Source organism: Mesoplodon bidens (assembly GCF_964165515.1).
Source record: "Mesoplodon bidens genome assembly, chromosome: 1".
Classification (NCBI taxonomy): domain Eukaryota; kingdom Metazoa; phylum Chordata; class Mammalia; order Artiodactyla; family Ziphiidae; genus Mesoplodon; species Mesoplodon bidens.
Genome location: NC_138176.1, coordinates 31904692 through 31918797, shown reverse-complemented (window position 1 = coordinate 31918797; position 14106 = coordinate 31904692). Strand labels below are relative to the sequence as shown.

The following is a 14106-nucleotide window of genomic DNA, read 5'->3' as shown; positions in this document are numbered from 1 at the left end:
CCAGGAAAGCTATAAATTCTTTGGACACAGATAGGTATTGAGGAGTAAAGCCTCATAAGTTAAAGAGCTTTCCCAAACCTTAAGGTGAAAAAGAGAGGAAAGACATCTGGTTTGGAGTCCATTTTGATTTTTTACCTCTTAAAATACACAAACAACAAATAAACAAGAAACAATAACCAAAATATCCCCCAAAACTATCAAAATAGAGAAAAGCCCAAGCTATCAGTTAAAAATAACATCAATCCACCAGGACTGACAGCACTTTTTAAAAGAATCACTGGCAGTTGAGCACAGATTTCAAATGTTTTAAAAATAGAATCTGCCTAAACAAATACATGGAACGAGCACAGGAGTCTGCCTGGTTCTACTCATTTACTGTGCTCTCTAAGCTGATTTGGCTGGTTAGTGGTTTCCCCATAACATTTTTTTTAAAAGAGAGAGAGAGAGATTCTCTAGCACTGGTTCAGCAGGCAGAGTCTGTAGATGTCATCCACTGAGTGGGGTTAGAGACGTCAGTCAAGTCACAGGATTAGTTGGCTTTCACAATTCAACATGCAGCAAGCAAGCTGCAAGTCCAAGCTTCTCTGTGAGCAGTAATGGCACCTGGTCCACAAAAGAGAAAATTCTGGGTGGACAACAGGAAACCTCTGGATCCTTCAGAGGAATCCTAGGCTGAAAGAGAAAAAGGAGCATTAAACACATTTATAAGTATTTATTTCTGCAAACATTCCACCCAAAAGCTAGAGAAATCTATACTTATTATTTTCTATAAACTGAGGGAGAATTGTTTACTCTCTACCAAGTATACACCACTTTGTCCTCTTGCTCTAATCTCAGTTCATTAAATCATCTTAATGGCAGTAACAGCTACCTTTACTAAGTGCATATTTTGTGCCAGGTGTTGCTCTGAGTTCTTTATGTATATTGCCTCATTTACCCTCACAACAACCTGTGCATGAGGTAATGCTCTTGCTATTTTACAGGTGAAGAATGTGAAGCCTACACAAATAAACTTGCCCTAAGATATACAGCTATTAAGGCTGGGAACTGAGGTTAAGAATCCACCTGCCAGTGCAGGGGACACGGGTTCGAGCCTTGGTCCGGGAAGATCCCACATGCCACAGAGCAACTAAGTCCGTGCGCCACAACTACTAAGCCTGTGCTCTAGAGCCCGCGAGCCACAACTACTGAGCCCACGTGCCACAACTACTGAAGCCCGCGTGCCTAGAGCCCGTGCTCTGTAACAAGAGAAGCCACTATGATGAGAAGCCTGTGCACCGCAACGAAGAATAGCCCCGGCTCGCTGCAACTAGAGAAAGCCCGCGTGCAGCAACGAAGACCCAACACAGCCAAAAATAAAAACAAATAAATTAACTAATTAAAAAAAATTTTTTTAATTAAAAAAAAAAGGCTGGGAACTGAACCCAAGCTTAACTGAATGCAAAGCTCATGTTCTTACCACCACTGCACCTCTCACCAGCAAATGTTTACTAAATGCCTACTAGATGCAAGGCAGTCATTACTGGGGGGGAAGAGAAGAAGACAGGGGCCATGAATATATTAAGTCTGGCCTTTGTCTTCCAGAAGAGAAACTAGCTACAGCGATAAGACAATATATGTGAAGCAAACTATCTATGATAAATCACATTAAATGTCAACATTTTAGTAATGTCAATAAGAGTTCAAAGGAAAAGGTATATCTGTCTGGGTTAGCCAAAGAAGGTTTTGAAGAGGAGGCAGGGTTTAGGCTGGGCTTTGAACAATGGGTAAGATTCTGACTGCTGAAAATAATGCCCATTAATAAGTAGGTGTTGAATCAGCAGTTCTCATCAGGGAGTGATTTTGCCCCCTCCCATGAAGGGGACATTTGGCAATGTCTGGAGGCATTTTTGGTTGTCACAACTGGGGGAAGAGTGCTACTGGCATCTAGTGGGTAGAGACCAGGGATGCTAAATATCATACGATGCACAGGACAGCTCTCCACAACAAAGAATTATCTGACCTAAAATGTCAATAGTGCCAATTGAGAAACCCCATGCGAAATAAATGTCTTTGGGAGTACACTATTGATGATAATAAAATTGCATTATCTTCTTCAAAAAATACTTGTTCCTGGGCTTTCCTGGTGGCGCAGTGGTTGAGAATCCGCCTGCCAATGCAGGGGACACGGGTTTGAGCCCTGGTCCAGGAAGATCCCACATGCCGTGGAGCGACTAAGCCCGTGCACCACAACTACTGAGCCTGCGCTCTAGAGCCCGTGAGCCACAACTACTGAGCCCGCGTCCTGCAACTACTGAAGCCCGCGTGCCTAGAGCCCGTGCTCTGCAACGAGCGAAGCCACCACAATGAGAAGCCCACGCACCACAACAAAGAGTAGCCCCCACTCGCCACAATTAGAGAAAGCCTGTGCACAGCAAGGAAGACCCAACACAGCCAAAAATAAATTAATTAATTAAATAAATTTAAAAAAAAACTTGCTCCTTTTATAAAATCACCATCAAAAAAATCTTGGATTGTATTCTTTATGTAAAACAAATAGATGGCAGGCACTTGGATCTGGGGGCTTGGAGACTGAACAGAGTTCAGATCTGGAGGTGCAGGCTTGGGAGCAGGTATCAAACAGAGAACAGAACTGAGCTGCAGAAGGAGACCAAACTGCTAAGAGGGGGAAAAGCAAGAGCAGGAACAAGCAGAGAATTTAAGACAGAGCACTGAAGAACATGAAGAGGTGGAGTGGGAGGCAGGTGACAGTAAAGCACTGCAGAGATGAAAAAATTAAAGAGGAAGGAGGAGAAGGAGAATAGTGTGAAGTCATGACAGCCACAGGTGTTCCCAGTTAGAGGAAGTGAGCAGGGAGAGGGTAATGTGAAAATGCCACTGCTTAATCCAGTGGGAAGTCATTCATTATCTGTGGGCCTCCACTTTTCTGAATCACCAACATTTTTAAGACTCTTATAAAAACTATATAATCTCTCCTCCAGAAAAATGTACATATGCACCTACACATAAAATTCCATCAACAATACCAGGAACTTTATTAGAGCCCTTAGGAAGTCCACAGTTAACAGGAAGAATCCCTGCTCTAAAACTTCTTGGTAAAATATTAAACTTTTTTTTTTTTTTTTGGCTGCGTTGGGTCTTTGTTGCTGCACGCGGGCTTTCTCCGGTTGCAAGCGAGCAGCAGCTACTCTTCGTTGCAGTGCGCGGGCTTCTCATTGCGGTGGCTTGTTGCAGAGCATGGGCTCTAGGCACACGGGCTCAGCAGTTATGGCACACAGGCTCAGTAGTTGTGGCACACGGACTCAGTTGCACCGTGGTATGTGGGATCTTCCCGGACCAGGGCTCAAACCCGTGTTCCCTGCATTGGCAGGCGGATTCTCAACCACTGCACCACCAGGGAAGTCCTCACTTATTTTTTTAACGCATTTCTTTCTTCCAGAAGTAGAGCTGTCGACATAGAAAGACATTTCTTGATTATCTTCAAAATTGAAAGCAAGAAAAGGTGTAACTGATACAATGTATCCTTCAAAAATAACTTACGCTGGGACTTCCCTGGTGGTTCAGTGGTTAAGAATCTGCCTGCCAATGCAGGAGACACAGATTTGAGCCCTGGTCTGGGAAGATCCCACATGCCGCAGAGCAACTAAGCCTGTGTGCCACAACTACTGAGCCCGTGTGCCTAGAGCCCGTGCTCTGCAATGAGAAGCCACCGCAATGAGAAGCCCGCGCACTGCAACGAACACCCAACACAGCCCAAAATAAAAATAATAAAAATAAGTTATGCTTGGTTTTGACTTATGAAAATACAGGTAGAAATATTTAGACACACAGAATCCAAGCGCCAAACTTGCCTCAATCAGACAGCCCAGCCTAGAAGCCAGAGGCAACAAGGAAACAAAAGAGAGTTCAGATAATTCATTCAAGGATAAGGAAGAAGACCATACTGAAATCTAACTTCCTAGAAAAGAATAAAGATTTATCTATAAGGACTGGGCTTGTGTTCTCTTTCTATTGCTGATGTCTCAAATAGTAAGTATGCTCATATCTCTGGTAAACTGAGCATATCAGAACAGAGATCGCTTCATCTGCAACACAAGCCTTATAAAACAAGACCACGCCTCACCTAGTTTTCTTCAGTAACAATTACTACTACTTGTTAATGCTTTACCAATCACAATGTGCTTCCAAAACATAATTTCAATTGAGCCTCATAAGAAATCTGGGAAGTAGATATAACTATTATCCCCATTTGCAGAGGAAGAAGTAGGCTGAGAATGAGTGGTTTTCCCAAGCCAGAGGAACGATGCCTCAAATTAGGTCTAACTACAAATCCCCTGGCCTTTCCAGTTACCCACATGGCTTCCTCAGAGGAAAGCACAGCAGCCACCGCACTTCACCAACTGAGCCTCCAACAATCAGCAGTCCCAGCACTACATAATCCTTTTTACCCTAAATATCCTCAAAAACATGTTGCATGATATGATTTCCAGGGTCCTTCAGCATGAGCTGTTTATCGGGAAAGTTTTATTGAATAAACAAAGCTAAAGTCTGCGCAGAAAAGGAACATAACTATTCCATGTTTACTTAACATCTTCTCAGCACTCCTGTACTTGGTTTCACAAGTTAGTTTACACTTGCTTTTAATTTGCTTAACAAGTATTCTTAAGATATTTTTCACGTGTCCCATCTGTCCAAGAATGCAGGGACCGTGTGGGTCTGTGTTCACAGCTCTGCCCCTCAGCACCTGGGACAGTGCTGAGTAGTTGCTCAATAACCATCTGCTAAATGAACTCACGGGCAGGACCCAGCCTTATAATTTTTACATCTCTTCTGACTACGACCATACCACACTGGGAATTCAAAAAATGCTATTGACTAGATACAGAAAGGAACTACGACCCTGCAGAAAGTAGGTATAGAGGGATCTTTCCTCAACATAATAAAGGCCATATATGACAAACCCACAGCCAACATTGTCCTCAATGGTGAAAAACTGAAACCATTTCCACTAAGATCAGGAACAAGACAAGGCTGCCCACTCTCACCACTCTTATTCAACATAGTTTTGGAAGTTTTAGCCACAGCAATCAGAGAAGAAAAGGAAATAAAAGGAATCCAAATCGGAAAAGAAGAAGTAAAGCTGTCACTGTTTGCAGATGACATGATACTATACATAGAGAATCCTAAAGATGCTACCGAAAAACTACTAGAGCTAATCAATGAATTTGGTAAAGTAGCAGGATATAAAATTAATGTACAGAAATCTCTGGCATTCCTGTACACTAATGATGAAAAATCTGAAAATGAAATCAAGAAAACACTCCCATTTACCATCGCAACAAAAAGAATAAAATATCTAGGAATAAACCTACCTAAGGAGACAAAAGACCTGTATGCAGAAAACTATAAGACACTGATGAAAGAAATTAAAGATGATACAAATAGATGGAGAGATATACCATGCTCCTGGATTGGAAGAATCAATATTGTGAAAATGACTCTACTACCGAAAGCAATCTACAGATTCAATGCAATCCCTATCAAACTACCAATGGCATTTTTCACAGAACTAGAACAAAAAATTTCAAAATTTGTTTGGAAAAACAAAAGGCCCCGAATAGCTAAAGCAATCTTGAGAACGAAAAACGGAGCTGGAGGAATCAGGCTCCCTGACTTCAGACTATACTACAAAGCTACAGTAATTAAGACAGTCTGGTACTGGCATAAAAACAGAAAGATAGATCAGTGGATCAGGATAGAAAGCCCAGAGATAAACCCACGCACATATGGCCAACTTATCTTTGATAAAGGAGGCAGGAATGTACAGTGGAGAAAGGACAGCCTCTTCAATAAGTGGTGCTGGGAAAACTGGACAGGGACATGTAAAAGTTTGAGATTAGATCATTCCCTAGCACCATACACAAAAATAAGCTCAAAATGGATTAAAGACTTAAATGTAAGGCCAGAAACTATCAAACTCTTAGAGGAAAACATAGGTAGAACACTCTATGACATAAATCACAGCAAGATCCTTTTGGACCCACCTCCTAGAGAAATGGAAATAAAAACAAAGATAAACAAATGGGACCTAATGAAACTTCAAAGCTTTTGCACAGCAAAGGAAACCATAAAGAAGACCAAAAGACAACCCTCAGAATGGGAGAAAATATTTGCAAATGAAGCAACTGACAAAGGATTAATCTCCAAAATTTATAAACAGCTCATGCAGCTCAATAGCAAAAAAACAGACAACCCAATCCAAAAATGGGCAGAAGACTTAAATAGGCATTTCTCCAAAGAAGATATACAGACTGCCAACAAACACATGAAAGAATGCTCAACATCATTAATCATTAGAGAAATGCAAATCAAAACTACAATGAGATATCATCTCACACCAGTCAGAATGGCCATCATCAAGAAATCTAGAAACAATAAATGCTGGAGAGGGTGTGGAGAAAAGGGAACACTCTTGCACTGCTGGTGGGAACGTGAATTGGTACAGCCACTATGGAGAACGGTATGGAGGTTCCTTAAAAAACTACAAATAGAACTACCATATGACCCAGCAATCCCACTACTGGGCATATACCCTGAGAAAACCATAATTCAAAAAGAGACATGTACCAAAATGTTCATTGCAGCTCTATTCACAATAGCCCGGAGCTGGAAACAACCTAAGTGTCCATCATCGGATGAATGGATAAAGAAGATGTGGCACATATATACAATGGAATATTACTCAGCCATAAAAAGAAACGAAACTGAGCTATTTGTAATGAGGTGGATAGACCTAGAGTCTGTCATACAGAGTGAAGTTAGTCAGAAAGAGAAAGACAAATACCGTATGCTAACACATATATACGGAATTAAAAAAAAAAAAATGTCATGAAAAACCTAGGGGCAAAACGGGAATGAAGACGCAGACCTACTTGAGAATGGACTTGAGGATATGGGGAGGGGGAAGGGTGGGCTGTGACAAGGCGAAAGAGAGGCATGGACGTGTATACACTACCAAACGTAAGGTAGATAGATAGTGGGAAGCAGCCGCAGAGCACAGGGAGATCAGCTCGGTGCTTTGTGACCGCCTGGAGGGGTGGGATGGGGAGGGTGGGAGGGAGGGAGATGCATGAGGGAAGGGATGTGGGAACAGATGTATATGTATGACTGATTCACTTTGTTATAAAGCAGAAACTAATTAAAAAAATAAATAAATAAACTTTAAAAAAAAAAAAAAAAAAAGAAAGGAACTACGTTCATAAGACACACAAAATAAGTACAATTAGTACCTTTTTTCCCCTCTTTCTTCCCCTCAGACCATTTCAGTCTTCTTGGTGTCATCATGACAGCTGGAGAGCCAGAAAATAACTGTAACAAGAAAATTTTACAGTGGCTTAAATGTCCTAATGTCATTCCTATAGACAGACTTTACTAACAGAGGAATTATTTACTTGTTCAATTTCAATATGAAGAGTTTTACCAACGTATTTAGATCTCATTAATCTTAACTGTTTTATTGCTGGCTTAATGAAGTAAACATTCCTGGGATAACCTAAAGGACTACTCCACACGTACTGCAGTGCCAAGCAGGCCTGGCTCAAAGGTTACCCACCCTGTGGAGTCTCCCAGTAAGAACTGCTCCCTCCAGCACTTTGTGTGTGGAGTTATTTCACTGCATTTGTCATTTCTGCTTATGACTGGTTATATCTTCCTTGAACTCAAAATGTTTGTTGAATGAATCAATGAAAACCTACAGAAAGAAGTCAGCATAAATGAAAAGACTGGGGAAAAGGCATAGTTGAATATGGCCCAAAGAAACACAGTAAAACAGACGTCGGTATATTAATTTTCTTCCTTTCTACAAATGAACACATACAAAGAGAAAGTGCAAAGAATAGTATCTTACTAAATTCATATTTTCTTTGCTGGCTCTCTTCAATTCATCAATGGCTACAGATTCTGGAGTAGGGTACTTGTTTTTCTTTTCTGACATCATCTGATTTCCCAGGACCTTCCGCTGATTTAGGAAGAGAAAATATTTGATTTATAAACATCTATAATATCTATATTATAGTTATACTGGTCTTCAAAACTATAGTTTCTTAGGTTAAAAAAAATCTCAGCTCTTTGATAAATTCCCCCAGGCATCTTATACAAGAGAGGTCAAAGCATGTTACTAAAAAACCTGAGATCACTGCCTTTCTTTAGGTGATCACTATTCCTGTTTAAACCAATTAAAGGGCTGAAATGTTAAAAGCAACTTTATAGTTGATTTAAACCAACTAATACAGGCCAATTACAGTGCTTCTGAGGCCATAAAAGAAACACCAGTTACCTACCAGTATAATTTTTTCCCTAAAGACATATTGTCTCTGGCACCTTTTAAGAGTCCCCTCCTCCCCTCCCCACTAAAAGACACTTACACTGGGTCCACTCTAAGATTTTGCTTCCCTGTCATGTCCTCCTCACACAGGATTGGAAAATTTGGAGAAATTCTCAGGTCTTCTTAAAAGGGTCACATGACTATACTGTTATTCAGAGCAAGACTAAAAGCCCTTTCATCTCTGAACAGCTTAAAAGCTAATGTAACCTACTATATCAGTTGACAGTGACAATTCTACCATCTTTGAAGAAATCTTTTTTCTCCTTAGAGAATAAATTTGAATTCCAAAAAAAAGAACATATGAAAACTAGAACATTAAACTTTATAATATAAATATTAGTAGGAATATTCTGTAATAAATCATTTACATGAGACGAATTTTGGAGGAAAAAAAGTCTAGCCAAAAAAAAAGTATCAAAGCAGGATAGAAACCAAATAGCTAAAACACAGAAGTGCTAGAAAAATAAGGCCAGTACATCTTCCTTTCAGAAGTCAGATACCACCTCAGAGTAAGCTAAACTGGGGATACCAGGAGCCACAGGACTAGCTATAAAAGCTAAAATTCAGCTTCCAGTGAATTTTTTAACAGAAATTTCATTACTCCTTTGCTATGGAGCAGAAACCTACATTTATTATTAGCTTGAAAGTCTCTTCATTTATAATGAAAACAGTTTACCCTTCTGTCCTATAAAACTTGCTAACATTGTGTTTAAAATTATTTTTCTAAAATGTTTTCTCCTGATACAATTATAAACTCTTTTATAACTCTAAAGTTCTAAATGCTCTGAAGAGGGCAGCTGCCAAGAGGATACTATATTTTTACATTTCAAGCAATAATTAGCAACACTTCCAGAACCAACTGCAGGAGAAGAGCTCACTATGAAGAGAAAACTATACCCATCTAACTTCAGTTAAAGAAACATGTTTGACTAACACAGAGAAAAACACTTATTGGACCGTAACTTTTCTTGTTACCAATCATCTCTATGACAGGAAGTCAGAGGGAATGACAGACTTCCAAGTAAAATGAACCAAGGATGCTCATTTTACTTGCCACGTCTAAGCAGGTGAATACACTTTTGGGGTTCTAGCAAAGGGAGTTTTTTTAAATTATGGTAAAATATACATAACATAAAATTTATCATTTTAACCATTTTCAGGTGTACAGTTCAGTAGTGTAAAGTACAGTCATATTGTTGTGCAACCATCACCACATCCCAGAAATTTTTCATCTCCCCAAACAGAAACTCTGTACCCATTAAACAATAATCCCAATTCCCCCAAGACCCTCAGTCCCTGACAACCACCATTCTACTTTGTTTCTATGGATTTGACTACTGTAGGTACCTCATGTAACTGGAATAATACAATATTTGTTCTTTTGTGACTGGCTTATTTCACTTAGCATGATGTTTTCAAGTTTAATCTATGTTGTAGCATGTGTTGGAACTTCCTTCTTTTTTAAGACTGTTCCATTGTTCATATATACCACATTTTGTTTATCCATTCATCCATCAACGAACACTTGAGTGGCTTTAGCCTTTCGATTGTAAATAATGCCACTACAAACATGTATACAAATATCTGTTCATATCCCTACTTGGAATTGCTTGATCATATGGTAGTTCTATGTTTAGTTTTTGAGGAACTGCCATACTGTTTTCCATAGTGGTTGCACCATTTTACGTTCCCACCAACAGTACACAAGGGTTCCAATTTCTCCACATCCTTACCTTGCTATTTTCTGTTTTGTTGATAATAGCCATCCTAGTGAGTGTGAATTGTTATCTCATTGTGGTTTTCATTTGCAGTTCCTTAATGATAAGGGATATTGAGCGTTTTTTAAACCTTCTTGAGAAAAATGCCTATTTAAATCCTTTGCCTTTTTTTTTTCTTTTGGGCCATGCTGTGCAGCATGTGGGATCTTAGTTCCCTGACCAGAGATCAAACCCATGTCCCCTGCAGTGAAGCATGGAGTCTTAACCACTGGACTGCCAGGGCAGTCCCTGCGCAATTTTTTTTTAATCCACACTTTTATTTATTTACTTTTCAGTAAGTTTAAATCCTTGAAGGGTACAGCATCACACGGATTCTGTGTCCAATGGCCTTAGCAGGAAGGTTGCTTCGGAATTTGGCATGAACCATGCCACTGTTTCCATGAGCACGAGTTATCTTTCCCCAGATTACTCTGGTTTTGTTAGGTTTTCTACCAGCAGTTACTGTGTTGTTCTTTGCTTTGTACACGTAAGCACATCTCTTGACTAGACAGAATTCAGGTTCATCTCGAGCATGTACACCTTCAATTTTCAGGAGAGCCGTGTGCTCCCTCTGGTTCTGTAGACCCCGCTTATAGCCAGCAAAAATGGCCTTGGACCACAGCCTTCCAGACATATTTGTCGTTTTAGAAGTCCTGATCCCAGCAGGCCTCCACAGGGTCCAAGATAGCTGAAAAAAGCCCTGCGCATTTTTTAATATGGATTGATTTTCTTTGCTGTTGTTGTAAGAGTTCTTTTTATATTCTGGATATTAACCGCTCATAAGATATATATTCTGCAAATATTTCCTCCCATTCTGTGGGTTGCCTTTTCACTCTGTTTGATGTCAAGCAAACCTAATGTCCCAAGGCTATTGGCCCCAGTGGATAGGATTGAGTGAATTCTAAACTGCTATTAATGATAATAACTACAACCAAAATTAGAGTAAGATGAAGTTGCAACTGCTAACAACTACAGTTTAAAAAAAATACACATATATATATATTACAAGGTATTTTTTTTAAGAGCACAACTTTTAAGCAAAGATCTCCTTAATGTTGCTGGATTTATAAATTTTAATAATGTTAAACAATTTTAAAAAGAAAACCTGTAGAACACAGAACAGTGCTAATCTCTCTCCAAGTTAACTAGATAGAAACTTGCCTTTGTTTATGCCTGGAAATTTGAACCCCATAATCAGCTATCTACTGCCATCTGCTGGCAATATCCCTTAACTACAAGTTCAGATCATCAATGAAGACTCAAGTAAACTGAACCTACAGCCAGCGATGGTAGCAACACCACAGAAGTACATATTGCATTTGTTTTAAAAACAAGATATTAAAAGAATTTGAGACAAAGGAAGAGAACAGAACAACTGATCAAAATATTAAGCTCACAAAAATCTGAGTTACCTAAAACTCACTAGCCTATTAGAAAATCCATTTCCAGTCTGTCAACTTTCTCACTTTTCCATAACTTTAGCAAATTGCACAATGAAGCATGTAGCACAAAGCAGGTCATGAACCAAAAGAGATTCTCTACTCAGGGATGAGGACTCTGTCCTCAGCCCCAGAAGAGACAAAAGGACCTTTATTTCTTTTATCCCTTACTTCTCCAATCATAGGAGCCCCTTCTCTGATTTGAAACACAGAAAAATGCTTTGAAAAATAAAAGCTTTTCCAAAATCTATTCTTTTCCCCTTACAAGTGAAACCTTCATAGAATCCCAAAGAACAGAGTAAAACTGTTTATGCATAAGAAGAGTCAGACTGTTAAATTTTCTCACGATCAATGCTGAAAATGACAGCACGGTGTACCTACCTTAATAAGGCCACTGAAGGACCGTGAACGGGCCCTCTTCTGCACCCGGAGGGTAGAAGGTTCTCGTCCTGGTGTTTGGGTCTCAGAATGCTTATTAAACTAGAAGAAAACATAAAGAACATTTTGTTAGTAGTCTCCCATCAAGAGATAGCATTCTGTGACAATCAATAGCTAAGTGGAAATACCCAGAAAAGCCCAGGAATAAGTGAATCTGTACATACATGGATTAGTAGGTTGGCAAGCAAATCACAAAGGCAAAAATTATGCCACCAAGGAGAAGTCAAAATGTATTAAATTAGCCTGAGGGTAAATTAAATTAAATTAAATAATACACACTCAAAAACAATCAAATTGAATCAGATCAAGCTTCTAGAATTAGATCTAACTACCAGTTTATAGCAAATACAGAGGACTAAAAAACATCTTAAGTAATATCACAGGGATGCAATCAGCAAAATCCAGACTGTGGAAGACAAAGAATCTGGTTACTTTCACAAAGTGCAAAGAGAGAGAGAGGATGGTTTATGTGTGTTTAAATGCAATGTGCTATCTGTATTGGATCCTAGAACAGAAAAAGGATATTAGTGTTAAAACTGGTAAAATCTGAATAAAGTCTGTAATGTTACTAGTAATGTACTAATGTTAATTTATTAGTTTTGACAACGTTAGCATTAGGAGGAACTAGGTGAAGGATATGTGGGAATTCTGTACTTTCTTTGCAATTTTTCTCCAAACCTAAATTATTTCAAATTTAAAAGTTTATTCAAACAAACTTCAGCAATTTTTAGGGAGGAAAAAAATAGGAGGAGAAAGAAGGATGGGCCTATATATTAAAAGAAACCTAGTAGCTGTAACAGCTCCAGAAAACGCATACCCTTTGGTCATGCCACTTCTAGGAAATAATCTGCAATGAGAATACTTACGAACAAATATGTATAAACTAAAAAATGACCTAATTCCTTTTTTTTTTAATTAATTTATTTTTGGCTGCGTTGGGTCTTCGTTGCTGCACACGGGCTTTCTTTAGTTGAGGTGAGCAGGGGCTGCTCTTCGCTGCAGCGCACGGGCTTCTCATTGCAGTGGCTTCTCTTGTTGCAGAGCACGGGCTCTAGGTGTGCGGGCTTCAGTAGTTGTGGCGCACGGGCTTAGTTGCTCCGCGGCATGTGGCATCTTCCCAGACATGGGATCGAACCCATGGTCCCCTGCATTGGTAGGCGGATTCTTAACCACTGTGCCACCAGGGAAGTCCCCAAAATGAGTTAATTTCCCCTAATATGTCCAGTAGAGGACAAACTGTGTATATATCTGGTTATATACAATAAAATATTATGCAACCATTAAAAATGTTTACAGCCTTTTAATGGCATGGAAAATGCTCTGATATAATGTTATATGAAAAGGGTAGGATATTTTAAAAACTGAATATGTATTATGATCTCAATAAACAAAAAAATATAAAATACATATTCATGGAAAGAAATACAAGAAGGAAATACTCCAAGATGTTATCAGTGGTTATCTCTAGATGATAACAGGTGATTTTTAATTTCTTCTTGACACTCTTCTGGAGGTTTCAATGTTTCTGTAGTGAGTGCTCATTATTTTTATAATCATGGAGAATAAATTATATATAATCATAGAGAATAGTAAAAGTATAGTTTCTTCAAAAATAAATGGCAATATTTTAAATGTATGTGAGGAGTTTGCAAGCATGCATGAGAAAATGCTTAGGCTGTAATGTTTAATGAAAAAGGGAGAAATAAAAGAAAGTATATGGTATGATAATAACTACGTCAAAATATTGGCTTGGCCAAAAAGTTCGTTCAGGTTTTTCCGTATGGAAAAACGAACTTTTTCCATATTCCAAAATATTGCATTGGCCAACTAACTTTTTTGTCCAACCCAATATATCCACAGGAAAAAGAGTGAAAGAAATACCCAATATGTAAACACTGGTAGGATGAGTGATTTATTTTCTTTTAATCCTTCTCTATAATTTCCTATTTTTCTAAAAAGAGCAAAACTAATGTTAGTTTTTTCCTTTGTATAATCTTTAACCCTCAGTGTTCTTGATGAGGGAAGTCATTTACACCTGTCCTACCTGAATTACTGGCTTAGTTTCTACCAAGAATTAAATCACTACACT

The 14106-nt window shown here is 38.9% G+C and overlaps 2 protein-coding genes across 2 annotated transcripts in view; both read right to left on the bottom strand.

Annotated features, from left to right (window-relative positions):
* Positions 1–6: 6 nt before the first annotated feature.
* ARHGAP19 (Rho GTPase activating protein 19) overlaps positions 7–14106 on the bottom strand; it is a 56522-nt gene continuing 42422 nt past the window's right edge. The window contains exons 9-12 of the mRNA XM_081243028.1: positions 11961–12059; positions 7907–8017; positions 7290–7368; positions 7–672 (exon numbers count right to left, since the gene is read on the bottom strand). Coding sequence (XP_081099154.1) covers positions 668–672; positions 7290–7368; positions 7907–8017; positions 11961–12059 — 294 coding nt within the window. The 3' untranslated portion in view covers positions 7–667. The remainder of the gene's footprint in view (positions 673–7289; positions 7369–7906; positions 8018–11960; positions 12060–14106) is intronic.
* LOC308622075 (large ribosomal subunit protein eL33-like) lies at positions 10398–10852 on the bottom strand. The gene has a single exon (XM_081243169.1). The coding sequence runs from the start codon at positions 10772–10774 to the stop codon at positions 10442–10444; it is 333 nt and encodes a 110-aa protein (XP_081099295.1). The 5' UTR covers positions 10775–10852; the 3' UTR covers positions 10398–10441.